General features: G+C 35.2%; 3 protein-coding genes across 5 annotated transcripts; all 3 read right to left on the reverse strand.

Annotated features, from left to right (window-relative positions):
• Positions 1-1,671: 1,671 nt before the first annotated feature.
• Positions 1,672-2,357, reverse strand: LOC149398290 (uncharacterized). Its single transcript, XM_089615232.1, has one exon. It carries the CDS (start codon positions 2,351-2,353, stop codon positions 1,892-1,894), a length of 462 nt encoding a protein of 153 aa, XP_089471358.1. The 5' UTR covers positions 2,354-2,357; the 3' UTR covers positions 1,672-1,891.
• Positions 2,358-6,661: 4,304 nt separating this feature from the next.
• On the reverse strand, positions 6,662-7,136 carry LOC149398291 (uncharacterized). Its single transcript, XM_089615784.1, has one exon. It carries the CDS (start codon positions 7,038-7,040, stop codon positions 6,759-6,761), a length of 282 nt encoding a protein of 93 aa, XP_089471910.1. The 5' UTR covers positions 7,041-7,136; the 3' UTR covers positions 6,662-6,758.
• Positions 7,137-13,075: 5,939 nt separating this feature from the next.
• LOC149398292 (diacylglycerol kinase 1-like) lies at positions 13,076-18,141 on the reverse strand. 3 transcript variants are annotated; one of them, XM_089615573.1, is made up of 14 exons: positions 17,898-18,141; positions 17,575-17,632; positions 17,023-17,227; positions 16,806-16,928; positions 16,134-16,262; positions 15,933-16,018; positions 15,371-15,497; positions 15,201-15,249; positions 15,006-15,088; positions 14,836-14,903; positions 14,680-14,754; positions 14,311-14,398; positions 14,098-14,214; positions 13,076-13,707 (listed from the first exon to the last, which is right to left on the reverse strand). In XM_089615573.1, exons 3-14 carry the CDS (start codon positions 17,206-17,208, stop codon positions 13,366-13,368), a joined length of 1,473 nt encoding a protein of 490 aa, XP_089471699.1. In that variant the 5' UTR covers positions 17,209-17,227; positions 17,575-17,632; positions 17,898-18,141; the 3' UTR covers positions 13,076-13,365. The 3 variants fall into 3 exon arrangements, with proteins under 3 accessions (XP_089471699.1, XP_089471700.1, XP_089471698.1); XM_089615574.1 differs by lacking the exon at positions 17,575-17,632; XM_089615572.1 differs by lacking the exon at positions 17,898-18,141 and having other exon boundaries at positions 17,575-17,859.
• Between the last annotated feature and the right edge of the window lie 7,980 nt (positions 18,142-26,121).

Below are 26,121 nucleotides of genomic sequence, written 5' to 3' on the forward strand. Positions count from 1 at the left end.
TAATATTTAATAAAAAGACCCTGAGCCATTCTTATAGTCAGCCTTTATTTATTTCAATAATAATATTATGAAAGAAAATTGATCTCGTAATGGAAGTTTGAGGCCCATTTATAAATTCAAATCGACCCTTTTTCATCACGAATTGTCGAGAATGTTTTGAGCCTCTGCTCAACAATATCGAACACTCAGTCTTCCAATGATCCTTCTTCTAGCAGTAGGCACACTCATCATTGTGCCTCGCCATAACAAAAACTTAAACTTAAATCACTCCAAAGATTAAATCCAAAAAAAAAAAAAAATTCAACAACCAAATTCGAAATCCACATAGCCCCGAATATGCACTCCAATTAATCGAAGAAATTTGCAAACAAACAACAATCAAACTACCCAATGCAAAATAAAGTTTCTCAAACAATTCGTACCTTTGTGATTCACCTGACGGAGAGACTTTTAAAAAAAAACTCAAAACTCTAATCCCACATTTTAAAACATACCTCTGATTGTCACGAACATGTTGTTCAAATATCGTGACGATCCAACGGTTGCTGAAGGCATAAACCCACTTTTGGCATTGTTGGTAGGGGTTGTTGCGAAAGTAACTTCGCAATTCATCTCTTCACTCGACATACAAACTTAGAATACTTAGAACTCATTCTTCATCGTTCAGAATGGACAAATATGTGTCACGAACATACTATTCATATTTCATGATAATCTAATGGTGAACAAATGAGGAAATTTGATTTTATGGCTGTGATACCATGAAAACAAAAAGACTTCGAAATGTATTGATAATAATGTGATAATGGAATAATACAATAGTCCAAGTATATAACCTTAATACAATCAAAGAAAGTCAATGAGTCAAATAACTTTACAATAAGGAGAATAATAAATATAATATACTATGCTAATAACTTGTACACCAGAGTTCGCAGCTAAAGTACTCAAAAACATGAGATTGAACTTGAACTCGGAGACATAGACAACATCTTTAAAAACCAAGACATTATATTATAATGCACATGAATAACAACATATTGTTTGGCCATGTAAAAGTGGATCTAATTATAAGAGGCTGAGTTAGATAAACACTGATTATCTACACTGTGTGCCTTGAAGTACCATAATCCAAAATTCAAACAACATTCAAGTTAGAATGAACATGACTCGGCAACGCAATATGCACCTGCATTGCGGGAAGTCAGGTTAACTTCTCTGTTTGAGCTTTGACGCAGTGAAAGTGGTCAAGTGATTATACAACATGTTGGTCAATGGGTGACACTGATCATCAGTGGTAAGACCTGACATTGACTGAATGAAGCCTAACAAGTGATTATGGCATGATTGATATGGAGTCTTACAAATTAAGTTTGTATCGACAATATTATAGAAAGAGTAGTACCGGTTGGGACTTGAGAATAATGGGCTAAATTTAAAACTTCCACAAGGCCTTCAGGTAAATTTCCCTTTGGCATATAATTATTATTTTTTATATATATATATGCTCTATAAAAATACATACCATCATTAGATTTCTTGTTGGAGACTTCGTGATCTACAGTTTATCAAGCTAAAACGTACAACTTTTTTTAAATCTATTATCCAACACAAATAATATGCAAAAAATGATGATTATGGAATCAAAAGAAGAATTTTTTTTCGCAAAATGCCAAATCATATGAATGGCAAATAAGACGCGTCAATAATGTTTTCCACTTTACTTTTAATGCTAACACATATCAAAACCCTTACACCAGATCCATGATACATTTAAAGTACAAAACGATCTAACAAAAATAATAATAATAATAATAATAATAATAATAATAATAATAATAATAATAATAATAATAATAATAATAATAATAATAATAATAATAATAATAAGCTAAAATCTTGTAGTAGTAGGACCGAAGCAACTCAATTCCATGACCTTCCTCATCTTCTCTTCCTTTGACCGATTGATGTTATTTGACACTGCCGAAGAAGAAGAAGAAGAGAGTCTCTTGGCTTGAGAATAAGATCTGATATTGCTCTTCACATGTTGTTGGAGTGATCTTATCGAGTAATTCCACCGGCAAACGCCTTGATCTTTCAGAGCCTCCACGGCTCCGATGCTCGCCGCCACAATCCAAGCCCTACAACTCGCGCTCATTTTTAGTTTTATGGAATATTTATTTAATGACGTAAGAAAAAGATAATTTTTTGTTGGTGAGGTAAAAAAAAATATAGAAGTATTTTCAGGAGTGTTGTTACTTTTGGTAGTTTTGTTGAGATTTGTTTGATTATGGGATTGGAAGTGTGGTGGGTGTTTATATATGATTTTGGGAAGTGGCAAATGAAAAACCATTAGATAGTTTGGAAGCATTTTAAGGTACCGTTTATTAAGAGAGTCAATTGGTTGGTCCAATGGTAAAGGGACAAAAACCGTGTGCTTTGATCCTTTACAAAATAATTTAATGGAAGTAATTAAATATTAGTCTCTATATGGTATTAAAATAATGAGATCAAATCTACGGGTGGACTCTATTCATCATTAATTAAACCGGACATGTGGCATCCACGAATCTGAATGAGCAAATGGTTTTTTTTGGCAACTAGTATTATTTCAAACTATTGTCAATTTGCACACAGATACAGATAAAAACTGTCGTGCAATCACCACTAATTCAATCCTGTAAAACGGAAATTACCGCCTATCAAAAGTTGTACCATATTTAAATTATAAAAAAAAATTAGGTAAATGATTAACTAAAACATTTAAAATTATTATATATCCAACGTTTTATAAATTTTAGATAAATAGTCATAAATATGACGTGGTTTAATAAATGAAAGTGAATATTTACCTAAAATTTAGGTCTGTAAATATATGAAAGCGGATATTTATTTAAAATTTACAAAATGTTGATTATTTAACTATGTCAAATTGTAAATATGATTATTTACCTAATAGACCCTTAAATGATTATTAATATATAACAAAAGTAAAACCAAACACAGATGCTTTAATAATTGGCTTAAAATTGGTGCCGATCGATCTTTCCCTCTCTCTTAAGAGCTTCAACATGTATTGTATAATTTCTATTTATCTTCCGGAGTTAATATATACTTCTCTTGACCAAAGTTCTAAATGTGCGGCTGATGAAGAAATTGTTTTACATTTCATCGGCGTTCGACATTCGTCGAAACAACGTGCTATTTCACTCCAAAACGAACGAGTCTTGTCGTTTAGGATAATTCTTCAAAAACGTAAATATTCGTCCGAAAATCGGAAAAATCTCATACAAAAGAAAATCGTTGCACATAAATCGACGAGAAGAATAAAAGTTTTTTTTTTCAGTTTAAACTTTGAAGTTTTAGTTTTCAAGCTCCACAGAGAGAGAGAGAGAGAGAGAGAGAGAGAGAGAGAGAGAGAGAGAGAGAGAGAGAGAGAGAGAGAGAGAGAGGCCCATATTTTAAAAAAAAAAGGATAATTAAGCTAAATAGCCTCCTGAAAATGGCCAATTTATTTTTAGCCAACGTTATGTAAATAAGTGGTAAATAGCCAGGATGATTTATTTACAACAAATATTGGCCGAGTATACCCTCACATTTTCCCGCCTATTTTTACTGCAGATATTAAAAAATTAAAAACCAAATATTCGGTCAATAACTACTCCCGCTATTCAAGGAACGTCATTAACGTCATTAATTAATACACCAAATCACGCAGCCTCAACAAATCACTCGAACACAATTTCATAACAAAAAAACCCAAACCATTTCAGAGCAAAAAAACAAAAAACGCAGATCGAAACTCGGCAAATGAAGAAGTTCTGGAACTTTTCGGCGATTAAAGAGTTTTCGGAAACTTTTATGCAATTGAAGATCATAAACACTCGAACCCGACAACAAAGAAAATGTAATATCCCGAGTTTTTTTTTTTCAAAAATGGTTGTTCTAAATTTTTTTTTACGGCTGCTCTAATTTTTTTTTTTTCCAAACAAGGCTGTTTGTTTGAATCTGCATCGGGATCGAGTCTGAGAAGGACGCTGTGGAAGAGGTGACGCGGGGATCGTGGTGGATGGCGACGAAGGCGGTGGGCGGCGTGGGGCTGCTGCTGGTGGCGACGAATGTGGCGGCGACGATCCCGTGTCTCAAAGCAACGATCTATGATTTTGTTATTCTCAACTAATTTTGGTTCTCGGGAATTTTGTTTTCCTTTATAACCTGGGAATCAAGTTCATTCTTGTTCCTGGAACGCATGTGCAAATCGACAAATTCTTGCTGAGAGAAGTTTATGGTTTTTTTTTTTTAAATACAGTATGTTCATGTAAATAGATAGCCTATTTACAGTATGTTCGTGTAAATAGAAATCATATTTACAGTATATTCGTGTAAATACGAAGCTTATTTACAGTATAATCACTGTAAATACAATGCCTATTTACAGTTAATCGTGTAAATAAACTGAAAAATTCTGGAAATATTTTGAGCACGAAAATTCTGGAAATTATGAATATATGGAAGACAAAATAATATCAATGAATGAAGAATTAATTCGAAATTAATTACCTAATGAATTGCAACAAAAATAGAAACTAATTCACTAAAGTCAATGTTGAAAATTTCCAAATACATAACAATTAATGGCTGATATCTTTCAAAATCTGCTCAAAATTCAAATTTCAAATTTCAAATTTGAAAACTTCCATTTTCGGTTTCAATATTTAATTCGAATTTTTTTTTAAAAAATTGCCTAATTAAAATAGCTTAAGGACAAAAAGGTAAAACTAATTCAATTAATAAGCTGCCACGTAAGCAAAGATGGCTATTTACGGGAAATTAACGAAAGGTTGGCTAAAACTAAATTGCTAGTGTTTTAGATGGCTAAACAGCTAATTAATTGTAAAAAAAATGCAAATATAATTAAAAGATTTACGTATTTAATTTAATCATTCAAAGAGTTTATAGGAAATATAAAATAAAACGAAGTCGAGAGCTTCCCTTTATCAAAAGCAATTTAATTATTTTTTTTATCTTCTTGATAAAAATTAGTTTTTTTATATAAAAAAATTGTACAAGTACCTTCGTGGAAGACATATTGTTTTGAAAGAAAACAAATCAGTTTGGTACAAGTTAGAAGTTGTAACTTACAACAATATCAAAATATGTACTAGTCGAGTCTAATAAATAAGAACAAATATAAATAATTAAGCAACATTAATTGATATTTATTTATTAAACCACCATAAACTAACAATTGAACGACCAATGAAACCGTAATTTTTTATTTTAACTAAACCCATAAAACTTATTATAAGTATTAAACCCAAAACATTATTATACATACTACTCCAAAAAGAAAAATAAATACCAATACATATACAAACACATATTAAATCTAGAGACATTATTATAACTTATATAAAATATATTTTTCAAGTTTAGAAATAAAAAGAGAGATATATATATATATATATATATATATATATATATATATATATATATATATATAATATATTATGCATCGTTATTTGCATGCGATTTTTTATCGACATGTCGATTTTTCATAAAAATGGCATTTGTAAACGGCAAGTCAATTATCATTTTCCATATTTTTTCTATATGATTTTTCATCGGCTTATCGATTTTCCGTAAATTAGGAGGATCAAAACGACATCGAAAACGGTATTTGATACCTTGTTCTTAACCAAGGTAGTACGTACCCTTGGAAAAATCTTATATAGAATAATCAATAAAAAAATATGGAATTAATAAAATAAATTTAGAGGCATATTGGAATTATCAGCGTTTTAAAATTTTGGTGAATTCTGACGAAAATCGGCGACGGCGTCATTGCTGGAGTAAAAACAGCTGACGACGAGCATGTTTTTCGTTTCATCATCGTTTTTCGCTGAATGTCGCCGTTTTTCAAAAAAAATTCGTTTTATTAAAAGTTAGAAAAAATTTACACAATTGAGATTTGAACTCAAGACTTACGCTTTGGGTGCACAAGTGTTTATCACTAAACCAAGTTACAAACAGGTTATATTTTATACAGTTTTAATATAAAATATTTAAATCGATAATTTTAATATAAAAATCATATAAAAATAAAACAATAAATTTATAATTACTATAAATTAAGATATGCCTCATATAAATTATAAAGATATATATATATATATATATACATTTATACAATTAGATATATATATTGGGTATAAATACGTTGAGATTGAAATTAATGAGTGTTTAATATTATATTTATGTAAAAAAAATAGATATTAAAAATTATAAAATATAATTTGCATAAATCTCAGTAAAAAATAAATAAAATTACATACATACATATATATAAAGTAATATTATTTTCATTCCGTTTTTTTTATTCGAAAATGTATTTGAAAACGGTATTTTCATTTTTTTCACATTTTTTTTCGTCGATTTTTTTAAATCGGAAAGCTCGAAATGACGTCGAAAACGGCATTTCGAACTCCGGGAATCATAACGTGTATCGTGTATATGTATAGTACATATAGTGATCGCAATTTTATTTTTATCAAGTTGGCCATAGCATGCTAAAAATTAATCTTGTGTAAAAATGTTAAAAGATGGTGACAATTAATTGGACTCGATCACAAGGAAAAATCAAAACAATTGAGAGCGATAATTGTATAACCGTGTAACATTATTTTATTAGTTTGAAATCAGCAATATTATCAACAAAAGAACAATCTCACAAAAAAAACGTTATTCAAAAGATTAATTCAAGAGCCCCAACAGGTCAAGTACAATACTTTCTTCAAAGACTCCTCGGACTGTGTCACACTCTCATCTCTCATCATCTTCGATGAGCACGTGGCAAAGAGAGAACAAGACTCGCCGGAGATTCTATTCGTCGCCTGAGAAAAAGATCTGACGTTGTTTTTCGCGCACTGTTTGACCGATTTCAAAACGCCGTTCCATCTGCAGATTCCTTGGTCTTTCAGAGTCTCGATCGCTCCGATACTCGTCGCCGCTACCAAAGCCGATCTTGTCACATAACTCATTTTTTTTCTTTGCTTTAGAATTATTATCGGATGTAGAAGAACTCTATGTTAATATTTTGTGTTATTTTGAAACTGTTGCTTCAAAGTAGTTATCGTTTGTTGTGAGGTTTTGGGTTAACGACAGTGAAGAGCTCTTATATAGAAGAGAAGATTGGTTATTGGTTTTTGGTAGGTTTTTTGTGGGGGACCAGACAATATTATAATATTAATATTATATAATTATTACATTGGGATTTGCAATTTGTTTTTTCCTTTAGCTTTTGGAATGGCAAAAAGTCGTTTGGTTTCATTTTTGGCGTTACCAATATGTGAGCAATATATTTTAGTAGTTGATACTTGATACTTGATATAGGCGTATGGATTAAGAATTATTCAATTGAAAAAAAAAAAAAAAGAGTGAGTGACACTATTTTGCATGGAGTTGAGGTATCAAGCTAAGGGAGATATATGGTGTAAAGCCATGCAATGCCACGTGTTTGGAGAGGGCACGTGTTATCGTGCATGACGTGGTTTGTATCTTCAGTGCTTCGTGGCGAAATTGCACAAACTTATATTTACTGACATTTGTTTTGTACACTTATGTCTGTCTTTTTTCAGGGCAACCGATCGGTATCCGCCAAAATACATGCGAGAGCTGGTTCATCATATTTGTGAGATTTGTCGTATCCCATTTATTCATTTAAAATTCGTGAAATGTTATAATAAGCTTTGATAATTGGTGGTGCTTGACAAAATTGGGCTTAAGCTTGATAGACTTAATTTTTTTTGTAAGGAACAACGTTGTCTTAGGCCACGTGAAATTCTAAATATGATTTTTCAAAATGTTGAAATCTGTAAATGCTGCATGAAAACCAATCATTAAAGTTGAAGTATCACCAAATCCATTTCGAGATTTATATAAAATTTGTATATCACTAAATTTTATCGAATGTATTTCTAAAAATCATAAGTTCATTTGTTTTTCCATTAGGAAAATAGTCAACTTAAATGCACTACTACAAATTAGCATATTGGGTGCGGAAGAGTATTAGGTGCGACATGTCGCACCTAAAAGTCGCACCTAAGCCCATATTAGGTGCGACATGTCGCACCGGATACTCATCCGGATGACTAAAAATTTCGCTAATGTTTAGTGCTATTCGGTGCGACATTGTCGCACCTAATATGAATTTGTCGCACCTAATACCTTTAGGTGCGATAAATGTCGCACCCAATGGGTTTCAAATTTAAACTTTTCAGCCGAATCCCGCCGATTTTTTTTTATCATATTGGGTGCGACAGTGTCGCACCCAATATGAATTAGGTACGATATCCGTCGCACCCGATGACGATTTTTGTCCTAGTGACGTTTGATATTGTTAAATAGTCGACGTTTGTTAAATCTTAAATAAATAATCATTTTTCGTATATTTATAAACGTAAATCTTAGATAAATAGTCACCTCAATATATTAAGTCACGTCATTATTTATGGTTATTTATTTAAAATTTATCAAATGTTAACTATTTAGTAATATCAAACGTTTAAATTAACTATTTTTCTAATTTTTTGATATATATAAAATACTCTAAAAAAATTAATAGAGTGTATATGACTAGAACGTAAACTTGACCAACGTATCTAAGAGACTTTATTTTAATGTATATGGAATTGAAAGTACAGACTTGACTTTGGTCCATGATAATGCCATGAGCTTTTGCACATTTACAGTAGTGAAAAATCAATACTTTTGGCTCATGTTTTTTATTGCAGGCGGAGACGATTGCACCACAAATATGACACTTTCTCCATTTTTGTGAATTTGGGCCAAGGAAACAGTCGAAATATTTTCATATTAGCGATTGAGTCTTCTTGTGAAACTTTGGTGCTGGTATGGGATCTTCCTCTTCTTACGGCCGTGCAGTGGTCATGGATTTTCGTCGCGGTTTGATAACATCAAGGGGAGGTTGCTCTTCTTCCTTCACTTAATCCTCCTCTTTGTCTTTGTCGTTGGAGGGGGATTTAGTTCCGTTGTCATCTTCTTCGTCTACATCTCGATAATTTTGTGGATCTTTGAATTGGTGTCTCATACGTGGAACCTAATTTTGTTTTGAAAAATGAGCAAATAGTGGTCTAATTTGGATGGGTGGTGAAAAATGGTGTGAGAAAACATTATAGAGGATAAAGGTTGAAAAGTGGGAGGTTCGTAATAAGGAATTTGAGGTTCGAGAATAGGGTGAATTATGCTATGTTATATACAGAATTTGGTTAATAATTTGAGTGTAAGTTAAACATAATGGTATTTTTATTATTTAAATCCTTTAAATAAGTTCATGATAGCTCATTACGAAAAAGTACTAAAAAAGTTTTTATATGTTTAAGTGGGAGAAAGGTGAATTCGAAACGATTTTAATTCATAGCACGTTTCGTCGTTTTAGCTCTCGAATAATCATATAGGAGGTCCGGCTAAACAAAACAACTAAGTTGTTTCGAAACGAGCCGAAAGAGGATCTGGGTCTTGAAGTGCGCCTATTGTAACGTGGAAGAGATCCGGTCGGTCTACTTTGGGAACTCAGTACGAGTAGTGATTTACTTTACTTTGATAGTATGTAATTTTTGTTTATTAGCGTCGTGAGCATTATCTATTTTAGTTTGTTAGTACATTGTATTTTAGTTTATTAGTATGAGACATTTTATTAGTATAATTATGAATTCATCATATGAATGAAATATATATTATTTTGGTTTATAAGATTTTATTTGTATAATTATTTTTACATTTGAAACATATTAAAATTTGGCGGGAAAAAAGATTACCCAGAAAAATGGCGGGAAAAAATTGGCGGAAAAAAAGTGTGGGAAAATTGGCGGGAAAATAGGTTTCCTGGCAAAATAATGTGGCCGAAATCATCCGCGACAACAGCCACGACTCGTGGCTGTTGTCGCGGATGATTTCGGCCACGACTTGTCGTGGCTGTTGATAAACAGCAACAGAGCAACAGCCACGACTTTTGTCGTGGCTGTTGTCGCGGCTGAAGTACCAACAGCCACGACTTTTGTCGCGGCTGTTGTCAGTTTTTGTTGTAGTGTTCTTCTAATGAGATTAGAACTAATGCAAAGGCAAACTCGTTACTTACTAATTATTCCAACGAGCTGTGTCAAAATAATTTTTTATTTCTTTGGGAAGTGGAATGGACGAAAATTTCAATTATGTGAAGAGAAAATTAAACCAAACCGGGAAGATGGGAGGGACGGCTTTTCAATGTGAAAAAACAAGTGAATCACTTAGTTTCCTCAAACCCTAGATCTCCTATTTATAGTTTCTCAAGCTTACCCAAATAGACTATTCACTATCCTGATTTAATTTGATCTTATTTTTTTTAATATGAGATATTATTCTAAGAATAAAATAAATCAAATATCTCCAAGATATGTCAATAAATAAAATCTTCAGATCATATCTAATATTTATTTATTTATCATATTACAATATATTATTTGAGAAAGAGAATAATATATAACATCTCTTAGATATTCTTATTAGATAATATATTCAATATTATTTATTTCTCACAATAAGATACATTATTATATATAGAATAATAGAGAATAGCTTCTAGATTCTCTCATAAATAAAATCGTATAAAATATTCATCAAATCCGATCATTTTTAATATATAATTTTATTTTTTATTTGAGAAAGCTCTAATCCTTTTGAGCTTTGATCAAACAAATGCAAGACTCATATACCTAATGTAGACGGATACCACATGCCCTATTGAACCTGGTGGGTAGATAAATTCTCTTCATAAGCCATTCAAATTTTAGTGATTTCTTAAGTTACTTAGAAATTAATAACTTCTTGGCGTTTCTCTTCCATCACTGATTATACTGCTTGGTCTTCCAAATCATACGTATATAAGCATCTTTGTAGCTGTGAATGAATGAATCAAAGAGACGAGTATATAACCGTAATTTCCAAGAAAATCTCACGATATAGGTTGATGCCTACTGTGACCATTATTTGCGATTACAATACGTCCAATCGTAACGGTTACTTAAACGATGTACTTAATCGCAACTTGTCCAGATTATGTATGGTAACCCATACAAAATGCTCTCACTTGTCAGAACCAGTCTACAACGAGACACATATGTGATTTCTTGTCTAGCTACCCAAACATAGACTAGTCACTGACCAATTTAAGCGCTCCGCCCGATACTTATATTTCTCATATCATATGTAGAGATATAATCTCAGTAAATGCAGACGGCTATGGATAAGTTGAATATTGTTGTTTATAAAGATTTGCAACTAATTTTTTCTATCATTGATTATGTATCTATTTCATTTCATTGTAATCTTTGGATAATTACAATAATACCCTTAAAAATAATTATTTTAATACTCTTATGTGGGCAACATTTCCAGCAAAACAACTATTAGAAAAGATAACCTTGATTCTAGACTAGTGTGGATTTTGTAAAGGTTTTGATTTTTTGGATCTAGAACGTCGAGATCAGGAAGATTAAGGAGAAGTGTTTGATGAGAATGACATCTTTTTCAAACTTTATAGTAAAAACAATGTGATATTTTTGAGAGAGAAATGAGTGAGATGTTAAGAAATAAGTGTTAATTTTTATTTCCAAAGGTCCAACGGTAATAAAGCGGACGAATAGTTTTGGCCATTGGATCGCAGACATATATAGATCCAATGGCCAAGAGTATTAAAAAAAAAAAAATTAATTTAATAAGGAAAGTCTGACATCCAAATTAATAGAGAAATTTCATTAATTGGGCTTAATAAGCCATTAAATATCAAGATTAGACCATAATGTTTAAAAATATATGAATATGGACTTTTGGCCCAAAATCGGACACAAATACCCTTGATTAAAAAAACCCATGTGTTTTCTCTCATTTTCAAATGATTTTCATCACAAATCTTTTTCATTTTCGAATTGGTTGAGCTCGACCACCGAAAATTCTAATCCTAGCGCAACCAATTCGAAAATGAAAAAGATTTGTGATGAAAATCATTTGAAAATGAGAGAAAACACATGGGTTTTTTTAATCAAAGGTATTTGTGTCCGATTTTGGGTCAAAAGTTCATATTTAGATATTTTTAAACATTAGGGTCTAATCTTGATATTTAATGGTTTATTAAGCCCAAAAAATGAAATTTCTCAATTAATATGGGGTCCAACTAACTTTTTTTCACTGTATTACCTATTTGGATGGATCCGTCTAATCAACGTTTTGTGGAGACTGAAATGTCCAACTTCCAAATTTAATTTTTGGACGTCATGCAACAAGAATTTATCGTCCAAATGCTGAGTCTTGTATACAGATGTGTCTGACCCAGCACCACACTCGATAACACGAAAAACTACGGATGTGTGACCTTGCCGGTGGACGTAGATATTGGTGCGGCGAGAAGGTAGACCGGAGTGAGGGCGTTGGGGCAAAAGTCGTTTTTTTTCCCAAATGACTACGTAGCTCAAGTTCATGCAATTTCGGTGGGGTTGTATCATGCGGCAAAAGCCCGGGTTCCAGTGGATCACCGTTCAATCACACTGTTTTAATCCTATTTTAGGAAAGTTTTATATAAGGATATATGTGAAAATATATAATTTTTAGCAAAAAAAATTAAAATATGGATAAAATATGTAATTATAAAATGTTGAGGCAGGGGCTCATGTAGCTCTGCTCTTGGATATAGGTATCGTTATTAATGAGATTTTTCCAATTTTCCGACTCATAGTTTAGCCTAAATGACTCTTTTGATTACAAACTGTTTCTTGGGTGGGATTGGTTCCACACCAAGTATCGTAAAAAAATGTTCCGGCTGATATGCCATATGTTATTAAGGGTCTGGTTGATATATTTTTTTAAAATAATAATAATTAAAAAAAATTAACATGACGAACTAAAAAAAGTGCACAAGAAATAACAATGCCTTATAAAATCTTTAATCCAGATTTTTGGAGCAACATATCATCACTTACCACTCAAAGCAACGAGAACTAATCAACCAATCAAAAACCCAGGAAGCGAGATCAAAATGAAGCTTTTCTCTATAATCAATGATCATCACGTGTGCTTTCAGTTATTTACACATCTGTGGCTTGAACGATAACAAGGCCACATGTTAATTGCTTACAGGGATAAGCTGGAAAAAACAAGAACAAAAACAAAACCATGCAGCCAAAAAAAAAAAATTACATAAAAAAAAAAAAAACAGTGTGGCCTAAATCACCAATCAAAAGCCAGAGGCGGCAAAAAAAATTACATGAAACCTTTTCTATGTACCCAAAAAAAAAAAAAAAAAGGTTACTTCAATATTCAACTAAGCTGAGAAATATCAACATTGGGCGGCAACTTGAAGGTGGCGGCGGCGCCGAACTTGCGTCGCTCCTCGTAATCCTCGGAGCTCTCGTCGTCCTCGACGCTGTCGCTGTCGTCTTCGTCGTCGTTGCTGTGCCGACAAACGGGAGAAGTGGGATCCAAGACACTCTTGGAACGGCAGGAGCGAGCGGCGAGCATGTTGACTTGGCCGAAGTGGGAGATCTCGACCGTCACCGTGTCGTCCTCCATCGGGAGAGGCTGTTTCCACGGCTCCCCGTCGATCCTCATGAACGTGTCGCTCGCCGCGCCCTTTCTGAACTCAAACCGAACCCTACTAGCCTTTAATTCAAAGAGAAAAAGGAAGTCAGAGAGTCGCGTTAGGAAAACTGGATAACACGTTTTTATCTTAGATCACTTGCTCGGGGAAAATACAGTTTATTTATTTTATCGTTGTTTCAAATTCTGGAACCCGACCGACTGTTTTAGACTGGTCTAAAAAACCTGGCCAGACTGTTTGATATAAGCCGTTTTTAAACCCAGACAGGCAGTTAAAAAAAAAAAACAGGTGGTCCGATTCATGGTTTTCTGTTTTTTTTTTTTTTTTTTTTTTGCACAGGCCTATTGAAAAGTTTGTTACTTTAGACCATCACCAATGTAGTAAATTGATTAAAATTTAAAATACCGAGGCGGGTTAGAGAACAAGGAAAAGGGTAGTTTGGGAAACATTACCTGAGCAAGACGAGTTCCGTGGCCGTTCGGAGCCAGCAAAACAAGGCCGTGCCATCCGTCTCTGAATCCGACAATCTCTAGAAGACCGTCATCCACGTACGGTGCTGTCAAGCCTCTCTGTCAACCAAAAGTTCTAGTTAGCACTACTCAATTTTATATTTTTTTTAAAATATATACTCGCAAAAATATGTAGTTAGAATTGGATGTACTAACATCTCTTGTTTTGTTTCCATTCGGCTCTCCCCATGGATTGAGCCCGCCAGAGAAGCTCGGCAAGTTGAGGCACACTATGGACCTTATGCTGTAAATCAAAAGGCAAAGTAAAATATAATGTTAAAAGAAAGTGAGTAAAAAAAGGAAAAAAGATCTGAACATTTGAGAGATCTGTGCTCTCCACTAATTTCTCATTCAAAACGTCATCTTGTCTCGTAATCTCTCATATTTATAGACTAGTACAAAATTTTAGTTATTCTACATTTGTCCCCGAAACTAGCTCCCTTTTTATAATATCATCGATATCTATATGAATGGACTATAAGAAACAAGAAACTAAAGAAAGTGAAACGGAAGATTTTGAATCACCTTCGAGGTATGGTGAGTTCTTCCCATTGACCCGGCTTTTTCATGATCATGACCTTTGATAGCTGAGCTATGTTCCTGTATTCAGACAGTGTTACTGTTATATGAGAAACATTAAACGAAAACAGAATCGAATCAACGACGATGAATGATACTAACTTTGCAGCAGGGTGAAATAAAGAAGCGCAGAACCATCCTTGAGTACAGCCGAGCTTCAAATAAGTGCTCTGCAAGATAATAAGACAAACAACAACAAAAAAAAGACATAAATTAGCACATTAATATTAGCAGAGATTTAATTTATTAGTCGTTAAGTTATGTCTAAGTACCTGATTAATCAACTGATTTTTAAACTTTTCCGGGTGCAACTTCCTCTCAGAGTGAAAAGCATACGAAACTTGAGCATCCATTCCTATACAAAGCAACGTAAAACTCTGCTCAGAAACAGGGCTAGTATTTCTTCTTTATTACTATTACTAATTCTTTAGTATCATGGTACATGAGTGAAATCAATTATTTCTTACCCATGCTGAAATAATTCCAGAATCCGCCACGATAAGTGTGATAACCCTCCTGAAAATAGCAATTAAAAATAAATTATGAAATTAAAAACATAAGTGCAAATAAATAGTGCAAAAACATGGTTAGAAGATTTCATTCTCAATATTTAGAAATTCCGTAGTTTGGACTATACCATGTTGAGCGAATCATTCTGTGAGACGCGATGGAAAGCGTGTAACGAATGAGGGAGTTCAAGAGGTGCGATTGGTTCGCAAGCGCCTCCTCCCTTTGGAGCCTTCATTCTCATGATTATGTGCCAGCTGAGATTTAAATAATAGTTGATTGAGCAAGTCACCAAAAAAAATAAAAATTAATCCACACCAGAAAATCTAAGTCAAAATTGCTAGGAATATTTCTCATCAAAAGCTTTAGTTTTTATCTATGTCACGGAGTTTTTTTTTTTTTTTTTTTAGTTCTTAACTGTGATAACAGCTCACTGTTCGAGCCACAAGTTACCGTGTCTGAGGTCTTTCAAAAGTGATATGTTAGGAATCTAGATATTGAGGGTATAAGAATAATAAGATATAATCAGGGTGTTAAGTTAGTCTATGAATCACAAGAATTAGCATAATATAGATAGGAAAATGGTAAGAGAAATTTGAGTGAGGAAGAAATCCTCATTTGGATTATAGTTTTGTATTTTGTTTCGTTTATATTTCAGAGAATTCGAAAATTATCAGTTCATATCATAATACCTGTCGATTTTCATTTCCTTTGCTTCTCTCACTTGATACAAGAAAGCCTCCACGGATTGTTTATCCGTGCCTGGATTCTTCTTTCCCTGGTACATTTTTAAGAAATAGAGCGATCAGCACGATAATTGTAATGCAAAAACGATCATCATCGACTAGAAGCGAGACTTTGAGTTATTGATTTGACTCGAGCTTATTATTTACCCATCCAAATGAAAAGGGCAAGTTGTTTCCGGTCCCGAGTGGCACCGTGGCGATCGGAGGCGGGTGAGGCAGTTTGAGATCGGAAACAACTCCGAGAAGCCACCCGGCCGTACCATCTCCACCGGCGACCTGTTGTAGCAAATTCTCATGTCAATAAAACATAATTTACATTTAAAATAATAAAAAATAATCATTTATATCCTCTGTCGTTTATTGAAATGTTTGATCATACCAAATCGTGGGCAAAGGGAACCGGTACAAACCAAAAAGTGTTCCATTCCACCCGAAAAAGTACCATGTTCCGGTATTGTTTTATTAATTTTTTTCCCCCGAGTATATTTTAGTTTTCAACGGAACAAAAAGTTTTGTTTCGGCTTGGCTAGTAATCCGACCATTCCCGAAACAAAACACTCCGTTCCAGTTGGCACAGAAACTCATGTTCGGACATAACAAATTCTACTTTAAACGACTTTTGCGTGTTAATTTATCGAAAAACTACATTTATTCTTCGTTTCACCAATGATCGAGAACTGCTATTGTGAATCTGTGATTGACTTTAAGATACAAGGTATTAAATAAAACTCGGGGATATGGATGGTATAACCCTACCCAAAAAGGAATGACAATCATAGCTTTTTTTTTAATTATCCAAAAAAAAAAAAAAAAACTCACAATGATTCTCAATCTCCTCTCGATTTCAGGAGCCAAAGAGTCTCCACTATTCCTGAGCCTATCCAAGTTGACATAAAGATCATGCAACACCTTATCAGGAGCTCTTTCTCCCAAGTCAAACACCTGATAATAAACCACATCAATTTTTTTTACCAGAGTCAGCTCAAAGGTTCAAAGTAACCAAATAAATTGTTTCTTTTTTCTGGGTTTTCATTACCTGATTTTTATTGAGAAGTGATTGGTAAGTGACAAGCAATTCCCCTCCTAACTGACCACCACTCTTGGTGTTTATGAACACGATGACCGGGCATTCGGGCCCGGATTCGGAACCCGAAGAAGCTTCCGATCCCGGAATCAGAATATGATCCGGGATGAAGAAATCCATCATATTCTCAGCTCTCATTTGACTCAGCGATTCCCAGCTGCAACAAGATTTCAGTTTACGAATCATAAACATGTTTAGGGCTCTACTGCTTTATTTGATCAGATTATTATTTTGAATTCTCTTTCTTCATACATATATATGTAACAGAGAATCCTATTTTAATGAGAGTGGGTTTGGCTAAAACCACTTTTTTTCTCTCTGTTCTTGAATATGCAAAGTTGCCTAATCGAATATACAAAATAAAAAAGAGATATAAAATTCGAATAACCGAGACTTTAGCAACAATATCCAATAATAAATTTCAAATCCCTATCAGATTCACAATCCTGATTTTTTAACCAACCCACACGAAACGAAAAACAAAAATTAAATGAAATTCCAAACCTGTTTGAAACAATATTATGAACAACGGAGCGAAGATCTCTGGCGACGGATTTAGAACCTGAAGAAAAATCACGCAATCGATTTTTTCCCGACTCAAACGAATTTCTGTGACGATCACGAAACGCCATTTGTTTTTTGTTTTATTTTTTTTGCCTTTGAAGCAAATGAGGATTTGCAAAGGCTTTATAAATTCACTCGATTTATATTCCTGGTCAATTTTCTCGACCAGCCAAAAAAGCATAGACTTTTTCGTGTGCTAATTAATAAACGGTAAAAACAAATATATAAAGAGATATAATTCATAAAAAAAAAAGATTCTTTACCTTGACAAGAAAGTTCGTCGATGCTTCGAATCAGAAGATTCCGATCATTCGGTAGTTAGAAATGGACTGTTTGGAACGTTAGGAAGATTTAATAAATTACGGTACAATAAAAAACGCGGTTAAGGAAAACGAAATTGGCAAATAAGATGACAAAAGAGTTATGACACAATTCGAACATTCTGCTTTGCTTTGGTTGAGATTGACGAAGAAAGATATAAAGCTGTGCTTCCTTTTCTGTGTTGTCGCGTGTACGTTTTGACTATTTCCTCATAAACATATAATAATAATAATAATAATAATAATAATAATAATAATAATAATAATAAATAAATAAATAATAAAACATAATTTTTAATTGAGAAAAAAAAAAATTGGCTGAAATTTTTTTAAGCTGAAACTTTTAGTTTGAGGGGGGGCCAAGGCATCCTCGTGCCTCTAGCTGATCCGCCACTGATCTCATTAATTAGCTAACGTAAGATCGTATTATATTCTAAAAAAACTTTTTTTTTTTTAAAGTTGAGTATCCTAATAATTAATTTACTTGGTTTTCAATTTTGCATGAAAGATAAAAATAAAAAATAAAAAAATAAAAGAGTTACCTAAATAAAAGACATACGTTCCAATACAATGCGTTTAAATTTTTTTTTCTTCCCAATATATCGAAATTTGTATGGGAATGGAAAATCTGTCAAAATTTCAACTTGTAGATTTTCGTGTTTACATACTCATCAAAGTCTTTCTATAGTATAACTTTGTAGAACTATATCCGTTAGATTGTTGAACATAGATTGGTTTTATTATTTTTCTTTTCCTTTTCAGTAACAAGGTAGAAATAGAAAACTAATGCATTAAAAGGAGTTTAAGTCAGAAAAACGTGTGTTCCTAGTCCAAAAATACGTCCATGAATAGCTTCTTGATTTGAACGATTTAAAAAATAATAATTTGAACGACTTTCATATCACTTAAAGCATAGTAAATCAAATTTAAAATTATAAATGTTCAAAATTCAGACTAGTAACTACAATGATGAAAAAAAATGATGAGAGGGAGAGAGAGAGTTGAGTAAAATATGAAAACGAGAACTTCTGCGGGAGTTCACGGAGGAAGAGGTGAAGATGGCGTTTTTCGAGATAGAACCAACGAAGGCTCCCGGAAGAGACGGTTTCCCCGGTCTTTTTTTCCAAAAATTCTGGAATGTGGTGGGCAAAGATGTGACAAAGAAATGTCTTGGGATCCTCAATGACGGGGGCGGATTTGGGGACTCGAATGACACCTTGCTAGTGCTGATCCCGAAATGCAAAGACCCGAAACGCATACAAGAATATCGGCCTATAAGCCTTTGCAACGTGCTCTACAAGGCGGTGGCGAAGTGCATTGTGAACCGACTCAAACCTACCATGCCTCTAGCCATCTCCGAGAACCAAAGCGCTTTTGTGGGAGATCGACAAATTCTCGATAATGTGACAATTGGGTTCGAAGGGTTGCACACGATGAGGAGAGGCCGGTTCGGGAATGGACAATGTGGAGCACTCAAGCTAGATATGTCTAAAGCATATGATAGAGTGGAATGGGACTTCCTCGACGCTATGATGATCAGGCTTGGCTATGCGCGAAGGTGGGTTGACCTCGTCATGAGGTGTGTCCGGACGGTGCGTTTCTCCTATGTGCTTAATGGGGAAGTGCGTGGCGATATCACCCCTCATCGAGGACTTCGGCAAGGTGACCCACTCTCACCTTTCCTATTCCTTTTTTGCTCCGAAGGACTCTCGGCCATCCTTCGAAAGGCAGAAGAACGAGGAACAATCAAGGGAATTAGGTTTGGCAACCCGGGGGTCCGCATCTCTCATCTTTTCTTTGCCGATGATAGCCTAATCTTCTTCAAGGCTACGGCAAAAGAAGGGAAGGAGGTCCGAAAATGCTTGGAACTTTATGCGAAGGCGTCGGGGCAAATGATCAACTATGACAAATCGGATGTGTGGTTCGGGAAGACGGTGAAGGACCAAGTCGAACGAAGAGAAGCCCATGCCCTTGGGGTGCGAATCTCCACGGGCCACGAGAAATATCTTGGTCTCCCCATGACGAGTGGGAGATGCAAAACGGATCTCTTTAGCTACATCAAAGAGAGAGTTTGGAACAAAGTGAAGGGATGGAAAAACACCTACTTCTCGCTAGCCGGTAAAGAAGTGATTATTAAGGCGGTTTTACAAGCAATACCGAGCTATGTTATGAATTGCTTCAAGATCCCGAAAACCCTCATCGGCAAACTCCATGGCATGGCTGCGAGTTTTTGGTGGGGGGGAGACGTGGAGAAGAGGAAGCTGCACTGGGGAAGCTGGGAGAAGCTTTGTCACCGTAAGGAGAATGGCGGAATGGGCTTTCGTAACCTCGAATGGTTCAATAAGGCACTCCTAGCTAAGAGTGTTTGGCGTTTTTTCCGGTACCCCGAGTCCTTGGCGGCCCGGGTCCTAAAAGCTAGCTACTACCCCGAGACGGGCATACTTGAAGCGACGGAGAATTCCCATGCCTCAAGCCTTTGGAAAGGCCTTATTTGGGGCCGAGAGATTATTACTCGGGGCTCGAGATGGCGCATCGGGAATGGAGACTCAGTAGATGCTCGACACGGAAGGTGGATCCCACGGCCAGATACCTTCAAGCCAAGATTTGACGCTCGCGTACCCGAGGGGACGAGAGTTATCGACCTGAAGATGGATAATGGGCAGTGGGACATTGAGCTCCTTCGGAGATGTTTCTCGGCGGAGGATGTGCGTGAGATCCTCAGGATTCCCGACTTAACAGAGGAGAGGGGCCTGGATGAACTAATGTGGCATTACACTGTTGATGGAGAATACTCAGTGAAGAGTGGATATAGAGTTGCGAGCGGTGCTCAGACAGAAGGAGAATCCTCGGACTCGAGAGTTACGAAGAATTGGTGGAAAAGTATGTGGAGCCTTAAAATCCCCCCAAAAGTTCGAATCTTCCTGTGGAAGGTGGCCCGGGAATGGATGCCGACGAAAGGAAATCTAGCTGGCCGAAGGGTTGAGGCTGAGCCACGTTGTCCCAGATGTGGGGCCGAGATCGAAACGACCTTTCACGCGTTATGGAGCTGCCGGAAGATCTCTCCGATGTGGAAAATAACGGGATGGTGGAAAGATATCAAAACAAACTTTGCGGGAGATATCATAGCTTTCCTTCTCGCCATGAAGACGAAGCTATCCGAGGGGAATTTCGAAGTGTTCGTAGTCCTAATGTGGAGCGCGTGGAACAGACGGAATGACTTCATCCACTCCGGACGAGACAGGAATTTGGCGGACCTCATTAACTGGTCTACTCAATTTCTGGACGACTACAAACAGGGTTTGAAGAGAGAGGTGGCCCACGCACAGACACCGGCCAACCAGGGGAAATGGGCCCCTCCGGAGAACGGAGTTGTTGCGGTCTCCGTTGATGCTGCGATTTCGACCACCAACGACAGATGCGGGGTTGGTGGTGTCCTGAGATCATCAACAGGCGCTGTGATGGGTGCCTTCTCCTTCCCCTGTATGCGGCCCTATTCCCCGCACATGGCGGAACTGATAGCGATCTATCATGGGGCTAAGCATGCGGTGGAGCTCGGTCTGAACAGTTTCTGCGTTCAGTCTGATTGTGCTGGAGCAGTGGCGTTGATTCAGAGCACTACGAGACAACCCACGGAGGCAGGAGCAGTGGTAGATGCGATACGGAGCCTGAGAGCCACAAATATCTCCTTTGATGTTATTTTCTTACCGAGAAATTGTAACACAGTAGCCCATGTATTAGCCAAAAAAGCCTTGTTGTTGGAGGAGAACTCTATTTGGAAGGAAAATGTCCCTTCCGAATGCTTTGACTTACTTTTGGCTGATATGCCGTAATGAAGTTTCTGGGATACCAGAGTTTTTCAAAAAAAAAAAAAAAAAAAAAAAAAAGAATCCACGTCTGTTACCCTCATGCACTTATTCTTTTTGGTTCTTTCAAAAAGTTCCGATTGAATATCCCAATGACGTGACGTGGAAAATAAAGAGGACTCTGTCTTTGTGTGGGACCCACTTGGTGCCGGCGACGTCACGAATGAAACATGTGATGACTTGGTGCCAGCGTTGACATTTTGGCTGCTAATTTAGGCTGCGATGACAACTTGGCTGGCTCTGAGTAGTTGACTAAGTGAGGCCTTGTAGCGGGCTTCAGAGTACGTGGGCTGGGTTTATTTGAGCCCAAAAATGAAAGTGATTATCAATTCCGTGGCCTTTCATTCTCACATTTAAAAATCCATAAAAAATGAAGAAACGCCAAAAAAAAAAAAAAAAAAAAAAACGATGGAAATTTGTGTAAATTTTACTATATTGCACTTTAAAAATACTATTTTTGTAACTTCAAAAATAAAAAATAAAACTCAAAAATAACTCGATACTTGAAGATCCTTTCACACTCTGTATTATACTCTCATAATCCGTTCAAAATTTTACAGCCCCAAATTTGAAACTTTAAAACCCTAAAGTAAAGGCGGAACTACTTTATGTATAGGAGTGTCCATGTCACCCTAAAGTAAAGAATATTGATGGTTGTTGTGAGGGATTTTCTCTTATCCGAAAAACACGAAAGCCTAACCCAAAAACAAAGAAGCACGGCGAGCTCAGCTCAAGAAACAAAACGGAAAGCCCAAATACTTGACCAAAGGGCAAGAGGCGACCCCGCTTTCATCTCAACAAGTGAGGCTCGCCTTTACCTAGCAAAAGGCAATCTCGCTTTCATCTCAACAAGTGAGGCTTGTCTCTAGCCAACAAAAGGCAATCTCGCTTCCATATCAACAAGTGAGGCTCGCCCCAGCAAAAGGCAACCCCGTTTTCATCTCAACAAGTGAGATTTGCCTCTGCCCAGCAAAAGGCAACCCCGCTTCCATCTCAACAAATGAGGCTCGCCTTCACCCAGAAAAGGCAACCTCGCTTTCGTCTCAAACAAGTGAGGCTCACCTCAGCAAAAAAAAATAACCCCATTTTTATCTCAACAAGTAGGGCTTGCCTTTACCTTAGAAAAAAAAACAAAAAACCTCGCTTCCATCTCAACAAGTGAGGCTCGCATTTACCTCGGCAAAAGGCAACCCCGCTTCCATCTCAACAAGCGAGGCTCGCCTTTACCTCAGCAAAAAGGCAACCCCGCTTCTATCTTAACATGTGAGGCTCGACTCTACCCTAGAAAAAGGTAACCTCACTATAAATACCCCAAGTAAATGAAGAATATACCCCAACTCTCATCACCTCACTATAAATATCTAAGACAAACATATGTCAATGGCTGGCTCACTCTCTCTCTACATAGACTGTGCCAAATTATGTACTCATATATTTCTCTCACAAAAAAACACTTTTGAGATTAAAATCAAGAACCAAGATAAATCAAAACCACCCTACTCAATCCAAATCATACAAAAAAGATGAATAATCTACTTCCATTCTCTCTGGAGTGGAGGGAGAAAAATTAACTCTCTCTCACAAACAAATGCTAGCAAGCCAAATTATATTCCCTCTACAAAAGTATCCAAGAGCTTGAGAAATTGATTCTCGTGTTCTTCACTTGTTAAGAGGAATATTTCACCACCAATTCCAGAGATTCAAAGGCACGTGGCCAAGTCCACCCATATCACGTGTCCAAGTCCACCCATACCACGTGTCCATAAGTGTTAATCCAAAAAACGGCTTAACAATCGTATCAAACTATCAATAGTCTTTAATTTCCAATTTTTCACTATGAACAAAGTATGGAGTCTTGAATATCCATTTTGGATGGTTCACTTTCAGTTTTACATGCATTTTGGTTTCCCTCGTGTTTGGTTGTTTAGTTTGTGTAAAAACACTGAAATACATATAAACTTAATTATATCGGTAAACACATCATGAAAAATACGAATTTTAGAAAGAGTAAAAAATTTATATCATAAAATTGAAAAATAAATGTATGAAAGAAGAGTGATACTCGGGATATCAAAGATTAAAAAGCACAAACATGCATATAAACTTGATTATAGTGGTTCAGGTTAATATCGGTAAAACACATCCCGAAAACTATAAATTCTAAAATAACCCAAAGGCGAAGCTTTTTATTCTAACAACATACACAAGCCCGAGCTAGATGGTAAAAGAGATTTTTTTGTTGTTGTCAGAGCTTTGGACTCACTTAGAGTAACAGAAAAAAAAAAGCTGAAAGTTTAAAGAATATATAAGCTAAGACATTGTATATTATAGTGGATATTCATTTCAAGTTGCTTAAAGCATCTTGGCCAATGTATATCCTCGGTATGTCATTAAGAAAATGTTCTTTGATGTGCTAAACAATCGACCTTGTTAACATGACAAAGGCCAAGATTTATCCTAGCCTAGACTACTTACTTTCTAGCATTGGCTAATGTTTAAATGTTCGGGCAAAGCTTTTTAGAACGTTGAAACCTTCAAAAAGAAATTCTCATAAGTTGGAAAGTCTTGAAGCCCTTATAAAAAAAAGTGTATGATATCCACAATCATAGTGACGTCTTATCAAGTTTTAGTTTTCGAGTCGAAGGATGCGAAGTCACTTTGATTCCCTTATGTGCTAATACGCATAAGGGAACAAAGGCGCACACACATATTGCGTTTGGACCAGGAAAAGAAAAAATAAAATGCTCAGAGAATGAAACAATATAATCTGAAGTAATTGTTTTGCTCTGGACATGTTACGAACACTTATAACACAACTATTTATAGAAAAAAAAAGAGGACAATAATGAAACTGAAAAATAAAACTAACCCACAAAACCCCCGTTCCACAGCAATGGAACCATTTCCTAAGTGCCCATTTGCACGAACTTAAACACAAACATAATAAACAATAAAATGCATGACCAAGTGAAGATTACAACTAACATAAGCCACAATTCTTCTGAGATTAGGGATTTGAAGATACGTTTGGACATCCGGCAGAGAGAATTGCTGACTTGTTACTACTATAGAGAGGCACGACGAAGATATAATAATGAAAGTGACTTCGAATCCTTCAAATCGAAAACTAAAATTTGGTAAGGCTTTATATATAATAATAAAAAAAACTTAATTTTTAATTTTCGATTATTACTCAAGAAATAATAAAATATGTAATTTCTGTGTTTATTATATATATATATATATATATATATATATATATATATATATATTTGTATAGTTGAGGTCTTGAGGATCCTTAAAGAAAAACAATTTTGTGGTTGAGGTAGATTTAAAAGTTTGATCTCATTAATTCGATAACATAAGAATATAAGATATCCTACTATTTTTTAGTTTCCAGTTTAATAGTAAAAGTTTTTTTTTTTTTTTTTTCCCTTCTATAAAGTCAATGCATTACCGAAATTTCGTATTGGTATGGAAAATATGTCAAAAAATCAACACGTAGATTTTCGTGTTTACACGTTCATCAAAGGTCTTTTCTATACTATTATTTGTAGAGTTTAGATTGTTGAATTACTAGATTGGTTTTAATATTTTTCTTTTCCTTCTCAGTAACATAGCACAAATGGAAACTAATGCATTAAATGCATAGTATAAATTAGAAAAAAAAAAAAAAAAAAAAAAAAAAAAAGTGTGTTCCTAGCCCAACAAATACATACAACGCGTCAGCTGCTTGATTTGAGCGGGTTTCAAGCCACTTAAAGTATATTTTATTTATTTGACCAAATTAAATGCGTAGCATTCATGAGGTGAATATGTAAAGAAGATTTTAACAGGATTGTAAATCGAGTTCAAACTATTAATGTTCATATCCGCTATCAAATTGTTTTATTTTTAATGTTCAGTATTCAAACTATTTTATTAAACGATAATGATAAATAAAGTAATGTGAGAGAGAGAGAGTATTTAAAATAAAAATGAAAACGAGAATTCACGCCTCGTGCACTTAATTCTTTTGGTCTTTCAAAAACTGATTGAATTTCCGAATGATATGTCGCCACGTGGAAAGAATGGAGGTCTTTATTTTTTGTGGGGGACCACTTAATCTAAGCTGCGACTAATTTGCTGGTTTGACTGAGCGAGGTCTTCTGTCCTGTGGGCCGTTGATAATCACTATAGCCCATACTTGGGCTGGGGTTGATTTGAGGCCGAAAGTCCGTGGCCTTCCATTCTCAAATTCAAAAATCCCTATTAAAAAATGGGGTGACAAAAAAATGCAGAAATTCAATGCGATAGTATTTCTG

Source organism: Urtica dioica, chromosome 5, assembly GCF_054948205.1.
Source record: "Urtica dioica subsp. dioica isolate 48M chromosome 5, U.dioica_male_clone48M_v1_H2, whole genome shotgun sequence".
Lineage (NCBI taxonomy): Eukaryota > Viridiplantae > Streptophyta > Magnoliopsida > Rosales > Urticaceae > Urtica > Urtica dioica.